General features: G+C 41.5%; 1 protein-coding gene across 3 annotated transcripts in view; it reads right to left on the reverse strand.

The window, feature by feature from the left end:
- Positions 1-4,399: 4,399 nt before the first annotated feature.
- Positions 4,400-27,532, reverse strand: part of LOC135526118 (echinoderm microtubule-associated protein-like 1) — an 80,638-nt gene continuing 57,505 nt past the window's right edge. For 2 of the 3 annotated variants that reach the window (XM_064954233.1, XM_064954231.1), the window contains 16 exons: positions 24,372-24,521; positions 22,891-22,960; positions 22,657-22,767; positions 22,417-22,512; positions 22,079-22,213; positions 21,646-21,745; positions 20,942-21,093; positions 20,422-20,547; positions 19,994-20,125; positions 17,316-17,383; positions 17,027-17,115; positions 15,902-15,999; positions 5,642-5,729; positions 5,434-5,529; positions 4,864-4,994; positions 4,400-4,761 (listed from right to left, as the gene is read on the reverse strand). In XM_064954233.1, the coding sequence (XP_064810305.1) occupies positions 4,636-4,761; positions 4,864-4,994; positions 5,434-5,529; positions 5,642-5,729; positions 15,902-15,999; positions 17,027-17,115; positions 17,316-17,383; positions 19,994-20,125; positions 20,422-20,547; positions 20,942-21,093; positions 21,646-21,745; positions 22,079-22,213; positions 22,417-22,512; positions 22,657-22,767; positions 22,891-22,960; positions 24,372-24,521 (1,768 nt within the window). In that variant the 3' untranslated portion in view covers positions 4,400-4,635. The remainder of the gene's footprint in view (positions 4,762-4,863; positions 4,995-5,433; positions 5,530-5,641; positions 5,730-15,901; positions 16,000-17,026; positions 17,116-17,315; positions 17,384-19,993; positions 20,126-20,421; positions 20,548-20,941; positions 21,094-21,645; positions 21,746-22,078; positions 22,214-22,416; positions 22,513-22,656; positions 22,768-22,890; positions 22,961-24,371; positions 24,522-27,532) is intronic. The other variant, XM_064954232.1, reaches the window with a different exon arrangement.

A 27,532-nucleotide genomic window follows, 5' to 3' on the forward strand; every position in this document is an offset into this window, starting at 1 on the left:
TATCAAATAATATTTCCCTTTCTCTGTTTATAGGAGTAACAACATGAATTTGTGCACAAGGATGAAATAATGTGGTGCGACTCGAGTTTCGCCAGCAGCTGGAAGACAGTAACCCTTTTTGGTCAGTCTCGCGGTGAATGCACTGTACACTAGATGGCGGTAATATGCAGCATGCCACTTAGGCCGCCCACTGTGACACGCTGTTGGGCGTTCTGGCAGCATGTGGCAGCGTGTTCGATTGTGTGTCAATAATTCAGCATAGCAAGTTTGTATGAAGGTCTAGTTCAATAGTAATATCCTCTAAAATAAAATCAAATGAATTTATAACGCCCTTCTCACATCAGCTGATATCTCAAAGTGCTGTACAGAAACGCTCTGGTGACAAACAAACTTTGCTGCCCCTGTTAACAATCGTCCACATGGCTAGGAGAACCTATTCAAGTAAGGAAATACAATTTTGAAAATGTAAAAAAAACGATGTATTATTTGCTAACTAGCTACATACAGTGCAGTCTAACTCAAATGAGCTAGCTAATGTTAGCTAGTCAGTTAGCATGCTAAATCGCGATTTTCGTAAGTTAACTTTATGATTAAAAAAATATGTGTAATCATTTGTCTCTACATTAACTAACATATTCCTGTCAACTGTACATTTTTTTGCATGATTCCTTATGATGTTATAATCACTTACATTTGCTTCCATCCCAGTATTTGAAGAAAGTCTACAGCCTAGGGTCACATAGCGTCACATTCATCATGGGAACCACTCGATATGATCGGTCATTGCCCAGCGGTCGCTGCTGGTGATTTGCATGAAGTTGGTAAAAGTTCATATATTTCAGACTCCCACGCCACCTTTGCGCCGCTCAAAGGTCCCCCGCCCTCTCCTTTTCTCACTGCTTTCCTTCCATTGAAATGAATGGGAAGCGGTGTTTCACCACGCGGCATCCTGTGCTAGTGTATCATGCCCGTGCTGCTCTCTCCCTCTGCTGAGACTGACCATCAGATGCAGGCAACATCAGCCCAGTAAAATAAAGATAGAAAGCAAAAGATTTAAAGGTATGCTCACTCAGCTGTGCCTCACAAGTAATAAAACAACGAATTTATTACCTGTGATTATATAGCCTACCTCAAATGTTTTAATCAAATTTTAAAAAATGGCCCAAACAACAATGCATTAGCAGGGCAATTCGAACAAAGTCAATATGAGGTGATAATGTATTGGGCCTATAGCTTACTGCACAAATCTCCTTGCTACAGTACTGTTTTTAATTGGTTAGTGTTGCATAGGCTTATGTTTTTTAAGTCATGTTAAAAAAATCTGAGCAGTAAATCCCGGCTTTCATTTTGACTCAGAAAGTGATCTTGACTCAGAAAAGGTTGGTGACCACTGTTTTAGAGTTTTCCCTGTTAACACTGTCCCTTCAATGTGGCAATTGTGATCTAATTAATTAAATATTAGCCACTTTCAATGCAATATACCGAAACAAAACCAATTATGCAAGACATGTTGTTTTAGGCAGAATGCATGAGTAGAATTCTATTGCATTGATACACACTACTCATCCTGGTCCAGCATAAATAATCAGAGCTGCAGTAGACCTATATGCAAATATACCATTGCCATATATGGATCTGTGCCATTTACTTTGAGCTGGACTGTGTTTACAGCATGGGCGGTCGTGAGTGGATGCGCTTGTTTTGAGATCAAAGTGAAAGCTGCATCTAGCCACGTGTGCACATTTAGTTCATATCCTTTGTTAGTTAGTGAGTTATTAGCCCAGTTATAGATAATTTGTAGTCAGCAATAGGGGAGCGATTGCTTCCTACAATAGCACAAAACGTGTACATTTCTAGACATCTTTGAAAAGCGAGTCAGGTAAAGAGCAGTGTTGTGTTTTGAGACAGGCTTAAATAAGCCAAGTAGCCAATAGGTAGAGGGTAGTATAATTTGTCTGATTCTCTATAATAATGGTATGTGAATAAAAATGCATTTTATTTTGTAAAGTGGTTTCTTGCATCAAACAACACAACAACATATTCAGTCACCTCCTTGTCTGAAGGGCAAGTGTGTCACACCCTGGTCGAAGTATTTTGTGTTTGTCTTCATTTATTTGGTCAGGCCAGGGTGTGGCATGGGTTTTTGTATGTGGTGTGTTTGTATTGGGATTGTAGCTTAGTGGGATGTTCTAGTTAAGTCTATGGCTGTCTGAAGTGGTTCCCAATCAGAGGCAGGTGTTTATTGTTGTCTCTGATTGGGAACCATATTTAGGCAGCCATATTCTTTGAGTGTTTCGTGGGTGATTGTCCTTAGTGTCCTGATGTCCTTGGTCTGTGTTTATTTACACCAGTATAGACTGTTTTTGTTATGTTCTTTGTTTTGTAGTGTTTGTAATTGATTCGTGGTTTACGTTCGTTTATTATACATGGATTGCAATCTACACGCCACATTTTGGTCCGACTCTCCTTCCCACCTAGAAAGCCGTAACAAAGTGGATAAACAGGTTAATGTCAAGTCCTGCATGGAACACCACACATTGGCTGCTACTGGAGACTGAATGATAGAACAGCTATTTCTTTGTTAAAATGTTGTGGAATGCACGTTCTCCATTGTTTTTGATGGTAGGCAACTCTGGTAAGCCTATACTATGATCAAATAGCCACTAGCCAACTTGACCACTGTTAAAACTAACTTAAAGTGGGTACAGCCTAAGTGTTCACAGTAAACACGCGCTGGAAGTTGCACCAAATGTTCACAATGTTCAAGTTTGCGCTTAGCAGACATGGAATTTGCTCAGTGCCTATTTGTTTTTGAAGAAATTACATGAATAGAGCTGATGTGATTCTTCATCCTACATGTCAGAAAGGCATGTTTGTTCTTCGTAGTATATTTCTATATGAACGTTCCACAATGTTGTGCCCTTCTGAATGCAGCCCAGGTATAACCAATGTTATGCATGCTCTGGATACTTTTTATCACTATAAAGCAAACGCCAGATGAATGACCAGTCCATTTCAGACATTAGCAGTGTGGTACAGATAACTCTTGGTTCGATTGTTTTTCCTGGCTTTGGGAAAACTTTCAATATGAATTACATGTTTTGTTCATAGTAAACAAGAGGCATGAGTCAAGACGACAAGGTCAGTATGGTAGCTAAATCACAGGTTATTTTAAGCCTTGGAGAGATCAAAAACAGCTGTAAATATCAAGAGTGGGCCTTAAGCCTTGGGGTAGTGATTACTTGCCTATGGTAAACAGTGCACAATAGGGGAGCACACATTAGGACTTTTCACACTACTGAGCCAAACCGAGCCAAACAAGCTGTACTGAGCTAATCTGGTTAGCTTCCATGTAGTTACTGCAGCCGTGCTGAAAAGGACAATGTGAAAAGAAAATATTGAGTCAGCACGGTACGGATTGGTTCGGCACTATAGTGTGAAAAGGGTATTGGAGAGAAAACAATTACAGTGCAATGGTCTGATTAGTACAAACCTCTTATTACAGAACTAGTTTGAGGACCATACAGGAAGATAAGGGAGGCTCAGGAAGGAAGTGACATCGGCAGCAGATATATAACAGTGTAATCCAAATATGTTTGAAATGTAGTTGAACTTCAGTCATTTGTGTTCCAAAATGATGCTTTTCAACAGGTGTAAATAATTATTCATTTGTTTTTAAAGGGCTCTTTGAAATGCCAGTGTGATACTTTATCATGTATTATAGTTTGCAGAGCATTAGTGAAGTAGTCATTATGACACCATTCAATACCTCAGAAAGCCAGACAGTGGCAGCAGAGAGTTAATATCTTCATATTCCCATGTAGCGTCACAGAATTCACATCTATTCAACCGCACACTTGGCCTAGTAACAAACTGCCTGGGGTAAACCTGATGTATTCATTATAAAATAAACATCATATGATGAAAGAGTGTAATCATTGGAATATTGGTCATTTACTCTCTGTCAGCATCAGTTTGAACCAAATGTATGTGCACATAGTAAATGCACATAGTAAAAATGAAAACTTCCATTATGCATCCACTCTTACCCAGAGCAATTTGGCTAAAATGCCTTGCTCAACAGATTTTTCCCCTAATCAGCTTGGGGATTCAAACCAGCAACATTTTGCTCACTGGCTCAACACTCTTAACCACTAGGCTATCTGCCATCCACTTTCAAATGTGGAGTGCTATCTCTACCAGGCCAGAGTAGAGGCCATTGATATGGCAAAGGGAATAAATTCAACCCCTAATTTTCTATTGGTTTCCTGAGGTGTGAAATATACAAAATAAAGGAGACAGACGGAACGATAAAAGACGAAACAATAGGTACTCCCTGTTGTATCATCCTTTGTTGCGATGCTCTTCGCCCCTAACCCACCCACGACCCATCCCACCCACCAAAAAGCTAAACTCTGGAGTGAAGTCAACCCTAGCAACAGATCTAGAATCAGCCCTCCCCAAATCCTAACCCATTAATGGGGTAAATACAAAACTGATCCAAGATCAGCTTCTAGGGGCAACATCATCGTAAGCTCATTGTACAGGGAAGCCTCTATGAGTACAACCCTTCCCCTACCCACCCTACCCTGATCCATAAAGAAACTGTCAGTCTGTTGCCCCAAAATAGCCGCCTCACACTACCCGCCACTGCATGATGCTCATGTCCTTGCCCCCAGTGGAAACCAGGCAACTATCGTCAAACAGGAATTTTACGTTGGTCACATGACTGCTGTGTCCGCCATAAACATGACTGGGAGCCTGGAAGAAGAAGAAAATCAATCAATCAAACTGCAATCAATGGCCTCACATCATCTTCACAGGCTCTTCTCATCTAAATATTCAATAGATTTTCAATCTTACCCGGAATTGAGAGCAGGGGAATGAAAAAAGTTGGACTTTTCCGAAGTCGTCTCCTGTGACGAGCAGCCTTTTGTCATTGGATCTGGAGACGGCGTTGATGTCAGTCCCGTCGGAGCCGTCAGGCCATAACCCTGTGGATCAGGACCAGAGTTACAGTATCTATCTCATTAGGTTATACCCTACACAAAATGTTCAAAGTGAATGGTCATACAGTATGTAATCTTGGAAACCCAGAACAAAAATGTTGCGTACTCTAATTGCATCATATGCTCGATTTGGTTTTGAGGGGAGAAGTACTGACAAGACAAAGTCTCCACCCCCATAAATTAATCTCTCAGCCAAAGTATGGGTCAAATGGCCCCTCCCCTTCAGAAATTTGAAAGATGCGAAATCGTGATTAGTCCAAATGACCAGTGACAAAAAATCTGTGCACAGGGAAGTTCCTCATTAGTCGTCACGTCCCACAGTCTGTTGACAGATGCTACGATACCATCTAATGTTACGTCCATCTGTCCACGAGACATTGTACAGTATGTGTCCAGCACACACATATCCAGCTGCATTGCTCACCAAAGACTTGGAAGCCCAGAGTGCAGTTGGACGTGGCCCAGGGGATGTCCCGTGTGGTCTCCACACTCACCACCTGTTTACACACTGATGGGATCCCTGGAATGACACACAGCGGATTGAAATGTGGAGGTGCTACCTGAAGAACAATAAGAACACAGATTTTCATTTTCAGTTGCAAAACAGCTTTACTGAACATGACCATACTTACAATAGAGTATCTCATAGTCTCCTGAGTTGGACACCAAGTACTGAGAGTCCACTGACCAGTCCAGATGGGTGATGAAGCTGGAGTGGCCCTGAGAGACAGAAAGAGAGAGAGAGACAGAGAGAGATTGTATGCAGCTGTAGTACAAAGGCAAGAGAACCCTGCCGCAGCAGAACTTCACTAGATAATACATTTGCTGAACATTATTTGTTCAAAACTTGAATATATGTAATTTTTGGAACATAAATAGTATAACAAATATGTGAAGAAACCCTGCAGTTTTGAAACAGTGAACCGTTAAAGAACCAGTGCAGTCAAAACAGTTATTTTCTTGTGTTTTATGCAGTACCAGTCAAAAGTTTGGATACACCTACTTATTCAAGTGTTTTTCTTACATTTTTACTGTTTTCTACATTGTAAAATAACAGTGAAGACATCAAAACTATGAAATAACAGATATGGAATCATGTAGTAAACAAAAAATATTTTTTTTTAAATCCACAATTTGCATTGATGACAGCTTTGCACACTCTTGGCAATCTCTCAACCAGCTTCACCTGGAATGCTTTTACAACAGTCTTGAAGGAGTTCCCACATATGCTTAGCACTTGTTGGCTGCTTTTCCTTCACTCTGCGGTCCAAGTAATCCCAAACCATCTCAAATGGGTTGAGGTCGGGTGATTGTGGAGGCCAGGTCATCTGATGCAGCACTCCATCACTCTCATTCTTGGTCAAATAGCCCTTACACAGCCTGGAGGTGTGTTGGGTCATTGTCCTGTTGAAAAACAAATGATCATCCCACTAAGCTCGAGAATGCTGTGGTAGCCATGCTGGTTAAGTGTGCCTTGAATTCTAAATAAATCACAGACAGTGTCACCAGCAAAACACCCCCACACCATCACACCTCCTCCTCCATACTTCATTGTTGGGAAACACATATGCAGAGATCATCCGTTCACCTACTCTGTGTCTCAAAAAGACACACTGATTGGATCCAAAATGTTCCAATTAGGACTCATCAAACCAAAGGACAGATTTCCACCGGTCTTGTCACAACTTCGGCCGAAGTTGGTCCCTCTCCTTTTTCGGGCGTTTTTCGGCGGTCGACGTCACCGGCTTTCTAGACACCACCGATCCATGTTTCATTTTCGTTTTGTTTTGTCTTGATTATTTACACACCAGGTTTCCATTCCATTAATTATGTTCATTATTTAACCCTCTGAGTTCCTTCTCTGTTTTGTGCGTTATTGTTTGTCATGTGGGTTCTCGTTGTTTGTGCTTTAGTTTATTGTATATGTTCCTTGTTGGAATATTACCATTTATTGAGTAAATCGTCGATTATTACTCACAACTGTGTCATGCGCCTGACTGCCTTTATTCAATTTCACCAACGGCCTTACAGGTCAAATGTCCATTGCTCTTGTTTCTTGCCCCAAGCAAGTCTCTTCTTCTTATTGGTGTCCTTTAGTAGTGGTTTCTTTGCTGCAAATCCAACACACAGTTTCCTCTGAACAGTTGTTGTTCAGATGTGTCTGTTACTTGAACTCTGTGAAGCATTTGTGTGGGCTGCAATCTGAGGTGCAGTTAACTTTAATTACCTTACCCTCCGCAGCAGTGGTCACTCTGGGTCTTCCTTTCCTGTGGCGGTCCTCATGAGGGCCAGTTTCATCATAGTGCTTGATGGTTTTTGCGACTGCACTTGAAGAAACATTCAAAGTTCTTGACATTTTCCGCATTGACTGACCTTCATGTCTTAAAGTAACGATGGACTGCCATTTCACTGTGCTTATTTGAGCTGTTCTTGCAACAATATGGACTTGTTTTTTTAGGAAATAGGGCTATCTTCTGTATACCACCCCTACCTTGTCACAACACAACTGATTGGCTCAAACGCATTAAGAAGGAAAGAAATTCCACATACTGTATTAACTTTTAACAAGGCACACCTGTTAATTGAAATGCATTCCAGTTGACTATCTCATGAAGCTGGTTGAGAGAATGCCAAAAGTATGCAAAGCTGTCATCAAGGCAAAGGGTGGCTACTTAGAAGAATCTCAAATATAAAATATATTTTGATTTATTTATCACTTGTTTGGTTAGTACATGATTCCATATGTGTTATTTCATAGTTTTGATGTCTTTACTATTATTCTACAATGTAGAAAATAGTAAAAATAATGAAAAAACATGGAATGAGTAGGTGTGTCCAAACTTTTGACTGGTACCGTATACATTTCCACACTATGAGGTAGGAATAATAATGTGAAATTGTGAAAATTATGATAATGCACTTTGAGTGTAAGAGCTGTTTGAAAAGGCCGGCTGAAATGTCAACCTGTTTTGGTTGGATGGTCTATTAAATGTGTTAATAGACAAATAAGAAAGACAGTTCCAAACCTCTCTGCCAATGACAGCTACTTTGCAGTTTTTCCCCTCCCCACTCCCAGACAGTACTATAAAAATTATTGTTTGAGAAATTGCTCTTTGCTCAGAAGCAATTTTTTTGTTGACAATTTTTATTGAAAACAATCACAGTAAGGTACTTAATAGTTACCCAGAAATGATTTGATATTGAGATAAAAACGGCTGCATTGGGCCTTTAAAGGTCAACTACCCCTTAGCTTAGAACAAACCTCTGGTTTTAGATGGCCTATGTGGTATTGATATAAGTCAAACGTGAATAGGATACTTTTGCCATAAAGCCAGACGTGTCCAAAAATGAGTGTTGTTGGGGTGTGACTGCAGGGTTGGGTATGGATTACAATTATGCCCACTTGCCCAGTGCCCACTAACACGTGAGAAACAGCTATGCTGATTGTGCTCTATCAGCTGAGCACGCTCTATCGCAGGTATCATCATCTAAAAGCAGTCGCAGACAGATTTTTTTTCTCTAGGGGATGGCCGGGGGGTAGCATAATTACAAATCATTTGTAGTCTGCAAATTGTCCACAAGAAGCCCAAACGGATATAATGTTTGACTAAACATAATCATTTCAAACTTTGCTCACATTTGTGTATGATCACATGGAGTGTCTCTCTATTATGTGTGGGAATAATTGGGAGCAGATTTCTTATATAAAAATCACTCAGAGCTGATTTCCTGGTGTTTTTACAGTCTTAAAAAAATGTTTTTGCTCAGAGAACTTGGGGGGCCAAGTAAAACCACCAGCGAGCCAAATTCGGCTCATGGGCCACCAATAGGGGATTCCTGCTCTATCCAATCACAGCAGCCAGATCCTCCAGACAGTGCGACAATATGCATGTGTGTGTTTTGTGTGTGTGAGCGTATGTAGTGTGTGTATGTGTGTGTTAAAGTGTAGTATGTGTGAGTGTGTGGGTAGAGTCCAGTGAGTGTGCATAGAGCTTGTGCAAGAAGGTCATTGCAAAAAAGAAATTGCAATGCAAATAGTCTGGATAGCCATTTGATTAACTGTCTTATGACTTGGGGGTAGAAGCTGTTCAGGAGCCTTTTGGTCCCAGACTCCCAGAGAGAGCAGTCTATGACTTGGCTGGCTGGAGTCTTTGACAATTTTAAGGCCTTTCTCTGACAGCACCTGGTAAAGAGGTCCTGGATGGCAGGGAGCTCAGCCCCAGTGATGTAGTGGCACTACCCTCTGTGGCTCCTGCAGTCAGATGCCAAATCTTTTCAGCCTCCTGAGGGGAAAGAGGCATTGTCGTGCCCTTTTTACGATTGGGTTTGGACCATGATGGATCCTTAGTGATGTAGACACCGAGAAACTTGAAGCTCTCGACCCGCTCCACCAAAACCCCCATCAATATGAATGGGGGTGTGCTTCATGCTCTGAGTACGTGTCCTGGCAATCCGTCTGGCCCTGTGGCCTTGTGAATGTTAACCTGTTTAAAGGTCTTACTCACATCAGCTACAGAGAGCGTGATCACACAGTTGTCCGGAACAACTGGTGCTCTCATTCATGGTTTAGTGTTGCTTTCCGTGTCTACATGGCTTGCGTCACTGGACAGCTCGTGGCTGGGTGTCCCTTTGCAATCTGTGACAGTTCACAAGTCCTGCCACATCCGAAGAGCATCAGAGCTGGTGTAATAAGATTCGATCTTGGTCCTGTATTGATGTTTTGCCTGTTTGTTTGGTGTTTCACTCGTTTAGCCTGTTTGTTTAGTCCGGATTAGTGTTTCACTCCTTTAGCTCAGTTATGTTTCCATGGCTTCTGGTTGGGATCCATGGCTTCTGTTTGGGATATGTACGTACGGACATTGCACACACACTTATTAATAAAGCCGGTGACTGATGCAAATTCCTCAATGTCATCGGATGAATTCCGGAACATATTCCAGTCTGAGCTAGTGAATAAGTCCTGTAGCTTACTATCTGCTTCCTCAGACCACTTCCATATTGAGAGCGTCACTGGTACTTCCTGTTAGAGTTTTTGATTGTAAGCAGGAATCAGGAGGATAAAGTTATGGTCAGATTTGCCAAACGAAGCACGAGGGAGATCTTTGTATGGATCTCTCTGTTTTTATGTTTGTTGTTGTTTTCTTACCCCCTTTTCTCCCCAATTTCATGGTATCCAATTGGTAGTTACAGTCTTGTCTTATCGCTGTATCTCCCGTACGGACTTAGGAGAGGCAAAGGTCGAGAGCCATGGGTCCTCCGAAACACAACCCAACCAAGCCGCACTGCTTCTTGACACAATGCCCACTTAATCCGGAAGCCAGCCACACCAATGTGTCGGAAGAAACACCGTACACCTGACCATGTCAGCCTGCCAAAGGAGTCGCTAGAGTGCGATGGTACAAGGACATCCCTGCTGGCCAAACCCTTCCCTAACCCGGACAACACTGGGTCACTTGTACGCCGTCCCATGGGTCTCCCGGTCGCGGCCGGCTGCGGCAGAGCCTGGACTCAAACCAGGATCTCTGGTGGCACAACTCGCAACTGCGATGCAGTGCATTAGACCACTGCGCCACCTAGGAGGCCCACTGGATCTCTGTGTGTGGAGTAAAGATGATCTAAAGTTGTTTTGCCTCTAGTTGCACATGATATGCTGGTAGAAATTAGGCAAAATGTATTTCAGTTTTCCTGCATTAAAATCACTGGCCACTAGGAGATCTGCCTCTGGGTGAGCATTTTCTTGTTTGTTTATGGCCCTATACAGCTCATTGAGTGCGGTCTTATGCCAGCATCGATTTGTGGTGGTAAATAGACAGCTACTAAAATATAGATGAACTCTCTAGGAAAAAAGTACGGTCTACAGCTTATCATGAGTTATTGTAACTCAGGTGAGCAGAACCTTGAGACTTCCTTAATATTAGAGCTTGTGAACCAGCTATTATAAACAAAGAGAAACACACCCCCGGAGCTTCCCCAAAGCTGCCATTCTGTCCTGCAGATGTATCGAAAAAACATATAGATTTACAGTAGACATTCCATTAAAAAGCATCTGTTTCCAGCTACAATAGTCATTTATAACATTAACAATGTCTACACTGTATTTTGGATCAATTTGATGTTATTTCAATGGACAAAAATGTGCTTTTCTTTAAAAAACAAGGACATTTCTAAGTGACCCCAAACATTTGAACGGCAGTGTAAATGGAGATAGTTTAGTGCCTAAAAAAGGTGGATAAATACACATAAAAAATATATAAATAGTTTCCTGATCTTTCTTATATCGCTCAGATATATGACAGACACTTCCGAACAAACTTCCTGTAGAATTTTGTTTTCTGTTGTTCCATGTACAATATCTATTATTCAATGTGTTTCTATTGGCTAATATAGCAGCAATGCAAAATTCAAAGTTTCACCCAATAATTGTTCTATATATTGAGGGGTCTTTATATATTAAGCCTGACTTAGACAGGGCTTAGACTCAAGGGATATAATTAACACCAATACGTTTAGTCTCCTCTACTTGATCAACAGCCACATTATTCATTACCTGATTTAATTCATTACCTGTTTTAATACGTAGGGAATGATTTGTACCGAATACAATGCTTTTAGTTATGTTCAGAACTACTTTATTTCTAGCAATCATTCTACAACTGACTGCAACTTAGGTTTGCACTGATTTCACTGGCTGTGGGTGCAAGCTTTAACTTCCTGACTGATGTCTTGAGATGTTGCTTCAATATATCCACAGAATTTTGATACCATCTATTTTGTGATGTGCACCAGTCCCTCCTGCAGCAAAGCACCCCCACAACATGATGCTGCCACCCCCCATGCTTCACGGTTGGGATGCTGTTCTTCGGCTTGCAAGCCTTCCCCTTTTTCTTCCAAACATAATGATGGTCATTATGGCCAAACAGTTCTGTTGTTGTTCCATCAGACCAGAGGACATTTCTCCAAAAAGTATGATCTTTGTCCCCATGTGCAGTTGCAAACCGTAGTCTGGCTTTTTTATAGCGGTTTTAGAGCAGTAGCTTCTTCCTCAGCGGTTTTGGAGCAGTGGCTTCTTCCTGAGCGGCCTTTCAGGTTATGTCGATATAGGACTCGTTCTAGTGTGGATATAGATACTTTTGACCCTGTTTCCCCCAGCATCTTCAAATGGTCTGGGATTGTTGTTCTGGCATTGATTTGCACTTTTCGCACCAAAGTATGTTCATCTCTAGGAGACAGAACACGTCTCCTTCTTGAGCGGTATAACGGCTGCGTGGTCCCATGGTGTTTATAATAGAGTACTATTGTTTGCACAGATGAATGTGGTACCTTCAGGTGTTTGGAAATTGCTCTCAAAAATGAACCAGACTTGTGGAGGTCTACAATTTTTTTCTGAGGTCTTGGTTCATTTCTTTTGATTTTCCCACGATGTCAAGCAAAAAGGCACTGAGTTTGAAATCTAGGCCTTGAACTACATCCACAGGTACACCTCCAATTGGCTCAAAAGATGTCAATTAGCCGATCAGAATCTTCAAAACAATGCCAAATCAGGAGGTGCAGTCGCCCTTTAAGACCTTTCAAACAGTGAACCATGCTAAGGTCGTGTGGGACCCTAAATTCAAACCTAATGGAATTTTTGGAGGGCACCTGAACATCAGAAGTCTTACACCATAACATAGCCTATTAGAACAACTTCTGGTAGATTCCGATCTGAATTTTCTTTATCTTTCTGAAAAAACAATCTACAACTCCTGCTAGTATTTATACAATGCCAGGATTTAGTGTATTAAAACAGATATAGCTCATTCATTCTATTTCTATGGCAGCACATGCAATCAAGAGTGAAGGAAAGGAGAAAATGTACAGTGCCTTGCGAAAGTATTCGGCCCCCTTGAACTTTGCGACCTTTTGCCACATTTCAGGCTTCAAACATAAATATATAAAACTGTATTTTTTTGTGAAGAATCAACAACAAGTGGGACATAATCATGAAGTGGAACGACATTTATTGGATATTTCAAACTTTTTAAACAAATCAAAAACTGAAAAATTGGGCGTGCAAAATTATTCAGCCCCCTTTAATTTCAGTGCAGCAAACTCTCTCCAGAAGTTCAGTGAGGATCTCTGAATGATCCAATGTTGACCTAAATGACTAATGATGATAAATACAATCCACCTGTGTGTAATCAAGTCTCCGTATAAATGCACCAGCACTGTGATAGTCTCAGAGGTCCGTTAAAAGTGCAGAGAGCATCATGAAATATCCAATAAATGTCGTTCCACTTCATGATTGTGTCCCAATTGTTGTTGATTCTTCACAAAAAATACAGTTTTATATCTTTATGTTTGAAGCCTGAAATGTGGCAAAAGGTTGCAAAGTTCAAGGGGGCCGAATACTTTCACAAGGCACTGTATGTATACTGAAGTAATACTATGTTTTGTAGTAAGCTGTTAGTAGCCCATGTGCCTCACCCTAATAATGTGGTCCCTTTTCCCCTCATAATTTAGCTTACTGACTTGGTGGTGCACATGTAGCCTATAGCCTGTTTCAGAGAAATATCATCATCGAATATTGTAAGAGCTTTCATTGTCTGCCTATATGCCCCCTTTATTTATGCTAAGATTCTGACTTGTTGTACAGGGAGAATATTGTAAGAACGGCCCATGTTCTGAATTCTGTCGCTGTACATTTCATTGACTACGTCCGTCCTAGCTCTCTCATTAATGTCTTAATTGAAATTACGGATTGCTTTTTATCTACTCATCGTTCCCTTATGCCATAGTCTGTACATCTCAATTGTCAGTAGAAACCACATTTGTGTAAGCAAGTCAGCCATATCAGCTATGTTTTTTTTAAGTCAGTAAATGAGGCTGAATGAACTGTTTCACTGCCAGACAAGGCTCTGCTGATAGCCAGGTGTAACAGGTGTAAAGGTGTAGGGACTGCTATTGGGACTCCGCTGTTGGGACAGTTTTATGAAGGCTGTTCATGGCTCACATCAACACCATCATCCCGGGAAACTCTAGACACACTCCAATTCGCATACCGCCCCAACAGATCCACAGATGACGCAATCTCAATCGCACTCCATACTGCCCTTTTCCACCTGGACAAAAGGAACACTTGTGTGAGAATGCTGTTCATTGACTACAGCTCAGTGTTCAACACCATAGTGCACACAAATCACTAAGCTAAGGACCATGGGACTAAACACCTCCCTCAACAACTGAATCCTGGACTTTCTGACGGGTTGCCCCGAGGTGGCAAAGGTAGGCCACAACACATCTGCCACGCTGATCATCAACACGGGGGCCCCTCAGGGGTGCATGCTTCGTCTCCTCCTGTACTCCCTGTTTACCCACAACTGCGTGTCCAAGCAAGACTCCAACACTATCATTAAGTTGGCTGATGACACAACAGTGGTATGCCTGATCACCGACAATGATGAGACAGCCTATAGGTAGGAGGTTAGAGACCTGGCAGTGTGTTGCCAGGACAACAACCTCTGCCGCAACGTGAGCAAGACAAAGGAGTTGATCGGAAAAGGAAGGCCGAACTCACCCCTATTCACATTGACAGGGCTGTAGTGGAGCGGGTCGAGAGTTTCAAGTTTCTTGGTGTCCACATCACCAACAAACTATCATGGTCCAAACACACCAAGAAAGTTGTGAAGAGGGCACGACAACCCATTTTCCCCCTCAGGAGACCCCCTCAAGATTTGGCATGGGTCCCCAGATCCTCAAAAATTTCTACACCTGCACCATCGAGAGCATCCTGATCGGTTGCATCGCCGCCTGGTATGGCAACTGCTTGGCATTCGACCGTAAGTCTTTACAGAGGGTAGTGCATACAGCCCAGTACATCACTGGGGCAAAGCTTCCTGCCATCCAGGAACTATATAGTAGGCAATGGTCAAGGACTCCAGTCACCCAAGTATGGCACGGCAAGTGGTACCAGAGTGCCAAGTCTAGGTCCAAAAGGCTCCTTAACAGCTTCTACCCCCAATGCATAAGACTGCTGAACAATTAATCAAATGGGCACCCAGATTATTTACATTGACCCCCACTTTTATTATATATGCATAGTCACTTTACCGATACCTACATGTAAAAATGACCTTGACTAACCTGTACCCCCGCACATAGACTCGGTACCGGTACCCCCTGTATATATAGCCTCGTTATTGTTATTTTATTGTGTTACTTTTTATTACATTTTTTATTTTAGTTTAATTAGTTGATATTTTCTTCACTTTATTTCTTGAACTGCATTGTTGGTTAAGTATTTCACGGTAAGGTTTTATTAGGCGCATGTGACAAGTAACACATGTTTGTTGCACTGTTAGTCCAATTCAGGTATTGTTTATTGTTGTGTTGTGTTGTGTAGTGGCTTTCCTGGCATGCATCTACAATTGTTTGTGGAGTTTGCCCCACCAAGATTTACATGCTAAAATCGCCACTGGGTACAATGCATCTTTTCTCAAGTGTACTAAGAAGTATGTTCTGTTGTACATTGTCCTTGTTCAAATAAACTTAATCATAATATCAACAAATAATCTTCAATCCATTACATTTTCATCTCTCATAAAAATTAAGAGAACCAATAAATACATTTACTCAATTTACTAAAATTATCTTTCTCAAAAACATGGTATATTGTCCCATACAATAATGAATATTATTATAGAATAATAAATGTATTGTTCCCCCAAAACATTTTTGGGGATGAATTTATATTTAATTTTTTATATTGGCAATCTCACTGCAATTCCCCCTCGACCCTGACTTTGAATACCTATTTAAACCATAATACACTATGCTGTGAATGCGCATCATTTAGCATGCCCTCCTGATGTGATGCTGAGGAGAAGAGGGGTGTACTAAAAATAAAAGGTGCTCACCGAGCACTTTCCCACTCGACCGTACTTCCTGCCGCTCTCCCCCACTGCGTAGATATAGATGAAGTTGTCGTGAGAGCCGATCGCCAGGAAATTGCCATCTAGGAATAGGGACAGGAGATGTAGGTTAGAACGGATAATGTCCCCTACATAAATAAAACGTCCGTATCACAGTCAATCTACATTGAGTGTACAAAACATTAAGAACACCTGCTCTTTCCATGACATAGACTGACCAGGTGAATCCAGGTGAAAGCTATGATCCTTTATTGAAGTCACTTGTTGAATCCACTTCAATCAGTGTAGATGAAGGGGAGGAGACAGGTTAAATAAGGATGTTTAAAACTTGAGACAGTTGAGACATGGATTGTGATTGTGTGCCATTCCCGAGGGTGAAAGTTGCTGGCACAACATGGGCCGGCATCCCTGTGGAACACTTCCACGCCATGACGAATTAAAGCTGTTCTGAGGGCAAAAGGAGGTTCAACTCAATATTAGAAAAGGTGTGCCTAATGTTTTGTAGACTCATTTTTTTTACTGGATTCACCTGGTCATGGAAATAGTGTTTTATGTGTTTTACACACTCAGTTCATATGGAAGTAGTTTAGTGCCTAAAATATGTGTTAAATGTGTTAAATATGTGTTAAAAAAATGTATTTATAATTTCCTGATCTTTCAGATATAGGAGAGACACTTCAAAACATTTAGATTCGTTTTTTACTGCATGAATCTGTTATTCAATGTGTTTCTATGGGCTAAAGTCAAATGAAATGTTTTAGCAAATATTTTTTTCATATATATTTTGATACCTAAAGGGGTCCTAAAATTCAAAATCAAATAGCTAAATTATTGTTGGTATGAGCATCTTAAAACAATTCCATATGTTAGGTTAGTAAAACCCCCACGGTGAAGAAATGGAGATGAGATTAACAGCGTCAAAAAAGTCACAACACGTTCATTTAATCTATCATCTGATAATGATCCTGACTAAATGACAGCGGTTTTAATTAGAAGATTTGCTACATAGAGAGACGTAACCTATTATAATCCTTTTTATAAGTCATAATAAAGCCTCATGAATGCTTAGATCAAGTAATAAAGCAATATAAGAGCCTTAAGAACACTTACCCGGTGCAAAGCGTATAACAGACAACTGTTCATTCCCATCTGTGTGCACTGTGACTAGATCCTTAGAGTCAGTATCCAGCACCAGCCACCTGTATGAGGAAAGTTATCCATCCTCTCATGATTATCCACATCACATCTCTCCTGTAGTTTCACAACACCCTTTTGAGATTCATATTGTAATGAAAAGCACTATACAAACTACATGTGTTATTATTATTACTGGCAGATCTCTATGGCTTTTGTGATTTAATTGTCCTAACAATATTCTCCTCGAGCAGTACTTTCTCACCTGCCGGTCTGCGTTCCTATAGCAACCACTGCTCCAGAGGGATGGAATTCAGCAGACTGAGCTGCGTCCTGTAAATGAAAGAAACAAAGGATGTCTAATTTCAGTACTGCATCCTTATACATTTTACCGCACCCAAATAACCAGACTCAGTGAAGATCTATTGGAAGACAGAGAGACTGAAGCTTTTTGAGAGATTAATAAACACAAAGGATTTAGATAGTACCCTATGCATTTCTCCACTATTATAACTAGGGCAAAAACAAGAGTTTCTCTGAATCAGATCATGTGGTCAGCAAAAGCTTGTGGTAGCCTGGTCCCAGATATGTTTGTGCTGTATAGCCAACATACTTGGCATGACAGTTTATTTATTGTTATTCTTTTTTATTTAGGGGGTAGATCAGCTTTAATATTGCAGATAGACTGGCTTCTATCAATGTAACTGTCTGCATCACTTCCAGTCCCCCATATATTTTTTTGCAATTATATATACACTTGAAGTCGGAAGTTTACATACACATTAGCCGAAAAAATGTAATCTCTGTTTTTCACAATTCCTGACATTTACTCATTGTAAAAATTCCCTGTCTTATGTCAGTAAGGATCATCACTTTATTTTAAGAATGTAAAATGTCAGAATAATAGCAGAGAGAATGATTTATTTTAGCTTCTATTTCTTTCATCACATTCCCAGTGGGTCAGAAGTTTACATACACTCAATTAGTATTTGGTAGCATTGCCTGTAAATTGTTTAACTTGGGTCAAACGTTTCTGGTAGCCTTCCACAAGCTTCCCACAATACGTTGGGTGAATTTTGTCCAATTAACCCTGACAGAGATGGTGTAATTGAGTCAGGTTTGTAGGCCTCCTTGCTCTCACACGCATTTTCAGTTCTACCGACAAATTTTCTATAGGATTGAGGTCAGTGCTTTGAGATGGCCACTCCAATACCTTGACTTTGTTGTCCATAAGCCATATTGCCACAACTTTGGAAGTATGCTTGGGGTCATTGTCCATTTGGAAGACCCATTTGTGACCAAGCTTTAACTTCCTGACCGATGTCTTGAGATGTTGCTTCAATATATCCACATCATTTTCCTACCTCATGATGCCATCTATTTTGTGAAGTGCACCAAGATGATGCTCCCACCCCCGTGCTTCATGGTTGGGATGTTGTTCTTCAGCTTGTAAGCCTCCCCCTTTTACCTCCAAACATAACGATGGTCATTATGGTCAAACAGTTCTATTTTTGTTTCATCAGATCAGAGGACATTTCTCCAAAAAGTATGATTTTTGTCCCCATGTGCGGTTGCACACCATAGTCTGGCTTATTTTTTGGCGGTTTTGGAGCAGTGGCTTCTTCCTTGCTTCCTTGCTGAGCAGTTGCTTCTTCCTTCCTTTCAGGTTATGTCGATATAGGACTCCTTTTTACTGTGGATATGGATAATTTTGTACCTGTTTCCTCCTGCATCTTCACAAGGTCCTTTGCTGTTGTTCTGTGATTTATTTGCGCTTTTTTGCACCAAAGTACGTTCATCTCTAGGAAACGCGTCTCCTTCCTGAGTGGTATGACAGCTGCGTGGTCCAGTGGTGTTTATGATTGCATACTATTGTTTGTACAGATGAACATGGTACCTTCAGCTATTTGGAAATTGCTCCCAAGGATGAACCGGACTTGTGGAGGTCTATAATTTTTTATCTGAGTTCTTGGCTGATTTCTTCTGATTTTCCCATGATGTCAAGCAAAGAGGCACTGAGTTTGAAGGTAGGCCTTGAAATGCATCCACAGGTACACCAGCCTATCAGAAGCTTCTAAAGCCATGACATCATTTTCTGGAATTTTCTAAGCTGTTTAAAGGCACAGTCAACTCTAGTGTGTAAACTTGTAAACTCCCGACACACTGGAATTGTGATACAGTGAATTATAAGTGAAATAATCTGTCTGTAAACAATTGTTGGAAAAATGACTTGTGTCATGCACAAAGTAGATGTCCTAACCGACTTGCCAAAACTATAGTTTGTTAACAAGAAATTTGTGGAGTGGTTGAAAAACAAGTTTTAATGACTTCAACCTAAGTGTATGTAAACTTCCGACTTCAACTGTATATAGCTATTAGAAAACGAAATACAGTATATTCTAAAATCTTGTGTATATTAATTTCCATCATTAACAATTAATGTGCGTAATAATTTTGACAGTTTATGCAAAGGATTGATACCTATAACCTGGCTTTCCATTGCATTACATTTTTGTGAAACAATTATTATTTTTGCAAACACTTATTGTGATTCATACTATATTCTTGCTAACATCCCCACCCCCTAGCAATAGATGTGGGACGCACGCACGCACGCACACACACACACACACACACACACACACACACACACACACACACACACACACACACACACACACACACACACACACACACACACACACACACACACACACACACACGCAATCCCTTTCCCCCACAATTAATCATAAACTCAGATGCTCGATGGTTGAAAGGACTTGATTTACGATTGCATATACAGTGACAGTTGTTGGCTGTACAGCACAAACATATCAGGGAACAAGCTGAGCTTGTGGCCTTTTTACTCATACATTTCATGTTAACTGAGTATAACGTGTGAGGTTCAGAGTTGTCCCCAGGGAGCACTGCCTGCCTGTCTACCTCCATATTCTTGGTCCAGACAGGCTGGTGCGAGGAGGCGTCCCACAGGCTGACATGCTTGTCGTGGCCACAGGTGAGGAAGTGGGGTTTCCAAGGGTGCACGGCCAACCCCCACAGCTCATCGGTGTGACCCTGGAAGAGTTAGGAGCATAGTTAGCATCGTTTGCTATCAGTTGCTAGAAAGAGTACTTGCTTAATGTTGTCCCATTCTGTACTTTCCTCTAACTGGGTCCATCTGTTTCCATTAGCATTGATACATGCACCAAACATGCTAGCCAGGAGATGCTGGACATTACTAAATAACCAGCTAATGGGCTTAAAGAATGTCTGAATGAACTGAAAATACCCTAGGTCTGCATGAACTAGAATGTCAGATAATTATACCAGCAGCCATATATATATATATACATGGCTTTGATTTTACCCACTTGTGTGACGGGGGTAAATTCGCCATATAAACTGCCTTGTAGAACATAGTTCCTGGTGGTCCCAATAAGCACACTCTCCCTTTTGCCCTCGGCAACAGTGCGGACGGGGCCAAATAACTCAGGAACCTGGGAAAGGTGGGAAAATAAATATTATTGTGGTAAGCTTCCTCCCACCGTAAAGGTGAGGGTTGTTTTCTTTATTTTATCCATGTTTGATTTTTACAGATGGCTGGGTGGGGGTTACGGAGAAGAGAAATTGTAAAAGACAACATTGTTTTCCTTGTACAAATCATTGGTACTACTGTTTACATAAATACTTACTGTATACATGCATCAACCAAAACCCCCATATTTCTGAGAAAGCTAGCATCATCTTTTGCCAGGGTTGCAGTATGCAGAATCAGCCTTCTTTGAAAGCACTTATACTGTCGATGCATTAATAAAAAGTGTACTATAGAAATGGCCAAAATCATGGGACTACTTTTTGGGGTGTATGTACATGAATCCGCATGTGTCTCACCTCAACCGATTGGATCTGCTGGTAGCTCCCATCCCAAGAGAGGAGTTTCCGATCTTTTCCCCCTGACACCAGTGTGCTGTTCCTCAACATACACAGTGCAAAGATGCTCCCCTCGTGTGCACCCTGAATGGCGTGGCTAATTCGATTAGTGCCTGTAAAACAGAGAGAAAGACAAAACACCATTGGAGAAGGCAGAAGATAGCTAGCTGTTTGTTCTATAACACATGGTCAGGAGCAGTTCACTCACAAGACAGGCCTTGTTGTTCTATCCTAGGCATGACCATATTCTGACCCCAGCCACCTGACAACTCTCTCATAATAAAGAGTCTTTTGATGAGCAAAAAAGGGGAAAATAATGGGCCAGTAACTGAAAGGTCACTAGTTTGAAGGACCAAGCCAACTAGCTGAACAATCTGTCTGTGCCCTTTTTAAAAATATATATTTTAAATTCTGTCAATGTTCCCCCTTGAGCAAGGCACTTAACACCAATTGCTCCTGTAAGTCTATCTGGATAAGAGTGTCTGCTAAATGACTAAAATGTAAATGTAATAAACACAACTGGACAGGGACCTGCATTCTTAGAAAAGGAACCTAAAAAGGGTTATTTGGCTGTCCCCATAGGATAACCCTTTGAAGAAGCCTTTTTGGTTCCAGATAGAACCCTTTTGAGTTTGATGGTTCATTCTATCGAATGACAGTTTTACCTTTTCCCCACACCAGTATATTTCCACTTGAGTCTCCAGTTATGGTGTCTCCATTTTCTGAAAAAGTCACACACAAGACAAACTTGGGCTTCTCTTGTTTCTGCAAGGAACATAAATATGGCTTTATTTACTTGGGGGGCAGAGATAAAGCAGAGTTGTATTGTCAGAAAACAGACAGAGACAGACATGCAAGCTTCAATAACACTACAGAGAAACTAACTACTGAAAACCTGAAAATATGACATTCTCTAACATTGGGTGAAGAACTAAAGAGCAAAAGCAACACAGCCTGTTCAGGCTACATTGAATTTAAATAAAACATTCTGCAAAATGACATAAATTATATTGATTTTGGCAAATACATTTCCTCTAAAACTCAGATAATCAAGCAAGTGAACATGAGGCAGTATAAATGAGAAATCTCATGTCATACCTCAAACAAGCCTTGCTTCTTGGTAAGGGTACCCCTCTCCAGTGTCCAGAAGTAGAGGTGTGACTTCCCACTTGTGACTATAATGTTGGTGTCAGTGGGGTGGAAGTCGGCAGCAAACACTGCCTCGTTGGAACACTGTAATGGGACAGAAAAAAATATCGTTACACTTGTCAAACGTTTATGAGGATTAATAGAGCAACTCCAAAGCCAGGTAAGCTTTCCTGAGACCTGAAGACTTGCGTTGAATCCCCAAGCTAATGCCTAGGCTTCAGTTTAGAGGGCTAACAAAGTTTTGATGCGCACAGGTTCAAACCCCAGTCGGACACATAGACACTCACCTTGACATCAGCTAGTCTTTCCTCTCTCTGCCAGTCCCACACAGAGAGCACATGGTCATTGGAGTCGTCTACTACACACAGCGTGTTGCCTCCATTCTGCACAGACCAACAGAGATGGATCAGCCCTGTCCTCAGTTATTTAGCAAAGCTTTTCTGACCAGTAAAGGCAAACTCAAAATCTGGTTCACATATGAGATATGATATGTTTTCAGTTTTTTTTTGCCAAGGTCCATTGCTTACCGACTTGGAGAAGGCAAGACAAACCAGGGCGCGGTCAAAGAAACCTGTCCCCAGAATGTGGAGGGTGTTAAGGCTCACAGAGTCCCAAACCCGCACATGAGGAGCCAACTGCTGTCAGTACACACACACACACACACACACATACACACACATACACACACACATTATTTATTATTATTAAATAAGTGAACTGTTCATAGGTTCAAAGTTATTTGAGGGTGAGAGGTCACTTACTTTGCCTTCAGAAGAGGTGCCTGCCACCTGTCCCGTTGCTATGGTGATTTTATCAGGATGGACAGCCAGACTATAGAACACAAACAGAGGAACAGAGAGATGGCAAACACTTTGAACATCTGAAGGTCGATTTGAACAATGATGAAAAACCACAGAGACCTCAAAGCACATCAAAGAGAAGTGTTTTGTGTAGTCTGAAACTATGATTTGCTAATATATCAAATAAAATAAAATGTATTTATATAGCCCTTCGTACATCAGCTGATATCTCAAAGTGCTGTACAGAGACCCAGCCTAAAACCCCAAACAGCAAGCAATGCAGGTGTTGAAGCACGTATCATATATATCATAGATGTTGTTCTAGTCTGTCAGACCGAAGCTTATGGGATTCAGTTACAGTAGCCTAAGTCATGTGTTGTTGATTCTTACTAATGTTGACAAGACTATCAGCTTCCGATAGAAGGGCACAACAGAAGGGCACTATGCCTTACAAAGATAAGTGAAAGTCAAGATTATCTGTACGACAGTGAAAAAGAAGCTAACATTTTTCTATGCCCAGGCTTGACTCAACTCTAATTATTCATAATGAGCATGACCCCAGGGCGACCCCTCGAGTTTCAGCTTATTGTATTATGGACCACCCTTTTCTGTCTGAGATAATTACCTGGCCAACGCTATCACTGAGGACAAAGCAGCTGCAGGCCAGCCACCTGTTTACCCTAGCCTGCCTTATGGTGAAGGGGTTATTCCATGGGACTGTACGAGAATACTGATTAAAGCAGTGGTGTCACTGTCTGTACTGAAATAGGGAGGATTTTATATCAAAGGTAGTGTGACACAGTTGTGCAACAAGGTGGGTTGCAAAGCCCTTCCAACTTTGGATGCCAGAAACATACTGTAGATAAAAAAAATGTAATTGCTTAATAAATTACTCGACTCTACTGTTGGTCTGAGAATACATGGATGATGGTGAAAATGATTTATACTGTAGCTAGGTGAAATAGGGCAGTGTTTGATGAGTACTGTCACGACTTCCTCCAAAGTCGGTCCATCTCCTTGTTCGGGCGGCGTTCGGCAGTCGACCTCACCGGCTTTCTTGCCACCGCAGATCCACTTTACATTTTCCATTTGTTCTGCCTTTGTCTTATCACACCTGGCTTCACTTAATCAGTTACTTGTTTATTATTTAACCCCTTGTTGTACATGTTGTATTTGTGAGTGATTGCTTGTTGTATTGAGGTCTGCATTGTGTGGCCATGTATATTACGTGTTATGTTTGAATTCTTGAGTAAAGTATTTTATTACTCATATCTGCTGTCCTGCACCTGAATCATCTCACCAGCTACACACAGACGCCTTTACAAGTACAGTGTACATATTATGACAGCATCACACGTACAGCTCAGGTCAAAATTATTTCACAGACAAAGGTTGTACAGTACAGGAGAAATAAAGTGTTGTCACATTCTGTTTCTTCTCACCACTTGATGTCATCAGTGTGCCCGGTGTAGTGTCTCTGGAGCTGCTCGTCCACGTTGTACAGCACCACAACAGATGCAATGAAGTAGACCGTCTCTCCCGTGGGTAGCAGGTACAGGTTAGAGCGACAGTCACGTCCCCTGTACCCATAACTGTGCATCTTGGTCAAGATCCACATAACATCAATAGGACATCAACTTTAGCCTACATATTAACTTCTTAAGGTATAGGGGGCAGCATTTTCACTTTTGGATAAATAGCGTGCCCAATTTCAACTTCCTGCTTCTCATACCAAGAATATAAGATATGCATATTATTAATAGAAAATACTGAAGTTTCCAAAACTGTTTGAATCATGTCTGTGAGTATAACAGAACGTATGTAGCAGGCAAAACCCAGAGGACTAACCATTCAGAATTTTTTTCTCTGTCTGTTCAGTGAGGTCTCATTGGGAAACTGTATTTCTTACGCACTTGTTTGCAGTTCCTACCGCTTCCACTGGATGTCACCAGTCTTTGGAATTTGGTTGAGGTTATTCCTTTGTGCAATGATTAAGTACGGCCATCTAGGAACTGGGTAACACTGTTGAGAGTTGCGCAAGACTTGAAAAATAGCGTTGGTTTGTTGTCTTCCTGTATTGAACACAGATAGACCCGTCTTCAATTTGAACGATTATTAATGTTTAAAAATACCTAAAGTTGTATTACAAAAGTAGTTTGAAATGTTTTGGCAACGTTTACAGGTAACTTTTGAAATATTTTGTAGTGACGTTGCGCAAACTGAAAGCTATTTTTTTCTGGATCAAACTCGCCAAATAAATTGACATTTTGGATATATATGGACGGAATGAATCAAAACAAAAAGGACCAATTGTGATGTTTATGGGACATATTGGAGTGCCAATAAAAGAAGCACGTCCAAGGTAAGGCATGATTTATACAGACATCATTCAAACAGTTTTAGAAACTTCAGTGTTTTCTATCAAATACTAATAATAATATGCATATATTAGCATCTGGGACAGAGTAGGAGGCAGTTCACTCTGGGCACGCTATTCATCCAAAAGTGAAAATGCTGCCCCCTATCCCAAAAAGTTTAACAGAAAGCCGGTGTTGAGAGGCTTGCACTGGAGTAAAATGATCACATTTTTGGATTCTAGGCAAGATTCTAGCAGCCGTATTTAGCACTAACTGAAATTTATTTAGTGCTTTTTTTCAGGTAGCCAGTAGTCTAACCTAGAAGTGACAAAAGCATTGATTAGCTTTTCTGGATAATTTTTGGACAAAAAGTTTCTGATTTTTGCAAGGTTTCAAAGATGGAAGAAAGCTGCCCTTGAAATATACTTGATATGTTCGTCAAAAGAGAGATCAGGGTCCAGAGTAACGCCAAGGTCCTTCACAATTTTATTTGAGACGACTGTACAACTAGGAGGTGTGCATCACTTTGTGCCAGGCATTTTTCGCTATACTTGACTATAGTGGGTTGAGTCTCTTACGTGCAGTGTAGAAGATCACTGTGGGCTATCAGCCTCTCAGGGTAATACGTTGGTGATCTGATGATATCCCTCTAGTGGGGTGGGGGCTGTAGTGGGTGGGGTTATATCCTGCTTGATTGGCACTGTCTGTGGGTATCGTCGGATGGGGCCACAGTGTCTCCCAACCCCCCCCCCCCGGTCTCAGCCTCCAAAATCTATGCTGCAATAGTCTATGTGCCGGAGGGCTAGGGTCAGTCTGTCCTATCTGGTTTAATTCTCCTGTCTTATCTGTGGTCTGTGTGAACTTAAATATGCACCCTCTAATTCTCCCATCTCTCCCTCTCCCTTTCTCCCCTCCCGGAGGACCGGAGCCCTAGGACCATTCCTCAGCAGTACCTGTCTATCCCCGTCCCCAGTCCACCTGGTCGTGTTGCTGATCCAGTTTCTGTTGTTTTGCCCGTGGCTATGAAACCCTGACCTGTTTACTGGACGTGCTACCTTGTCGTGCTGCTGCTCCAGTTTCAACTTTTCTGCCTGCAGCTATGGAACCCTGGCCTGTTCACTAGATGTGCTACCTTGTCCCGGACTTGCTGTTTTGGACCCTCTCTCTCTCTCTCTCTCTCCCTCTTTTCCGCACCCGCTGAAACTTGTTGCACCCTCTACAACCACTGTGATTATTATTTTACCCTGCTGGTCATCTATGAACGTTTGAACATCTTGACGAAAGATTTGGTCTTAATGGCCATGTACTCTTATAATCTCCACCCGGCACAGCCAGAAGAGATTTGGCCACCCATAGCCTGGCTACCCATAGCCTGGTTTCTCGCTAGGTTTTCTTCCTAGGTTCCTGCATTTCTAGAGAGTTTTTCCTAGCCACCGTGCTTCTACATCGGCATTGCTTGCTGTTTAGGGTTTTAGGCTGGGTTTCTGTATAAGCACCTGGGGACATCTGCTTACCGTAATTACCGGACTATAAGCCGCTACTTTATTCCCATGCTTTGAACCTCGCAGTTTATACAATGACGCGGCTAATTTATGGATTTTTCCCGCTTTCACAAGATTCATGCTGCCAAAAAACTGAGCACCGTCACATAATGTGACGTAAATCGAGCGCGCTCAAACTTCCCATCATTCTGATTACGGTAGTAATTTTGTCACCCTCATCATGGCAAAGACACGGAGAAATGCATATGATGCAGCTTTCAAGTTGAAGGCGATCGATCTGGCTGTTGGAAAAGGAAATAGAGCTGCTGCACGGGAGCTTGGTCTTAATGAGTCGATGATAAGACATTGGAAACAGCAGCGAGAGGAACTGACTCAGTGCAAAAAGACAACAAAAGCTTTCAGAGGGAAGAAAAGCAGATGGCCCAAAGTATTTGCAGCCACTCGACATCAGTGTAAATTGTGCATTTAAGGTGGCGCTCCTTGTTCAGTGGGAGGCTTGGATGACAAGTGGGGAGAAATCCTTCACTAAAACGGGCCGCATGCGAAGAGCAACTTATGGTCAAGTCTGCCAGTGGGTCCTGACAGCGTGGAGCATTGTCAAAAAATCCACTATCATCAACGTGTTTCGAAAGGCTGGACTGCTGCGTGTTGAATGGGCAACATGAGCTCAGCAGGGTATTTGCCTCCGGATGAAAGTGAGGAGAGCGACAATGAAAACGATCCAACATCGGATGAAGCAATTCT

This window comes from Oncorhynchus masou, chromosome 32 (genome assembly GCF_036934945.1).
Source record: "Oncorhynchus masou masou isolate Uvic2021 chromosome 32, UVic_Omas_1.1, whole genome shotgun sequence".
Classification (NCBI taxonomy): Eukaryota; Metazoa; Chordata; class Actinopteri; order Salmoniformes; family Salmonidae; genus Oncorhynchus; species Oncorhynchus masou.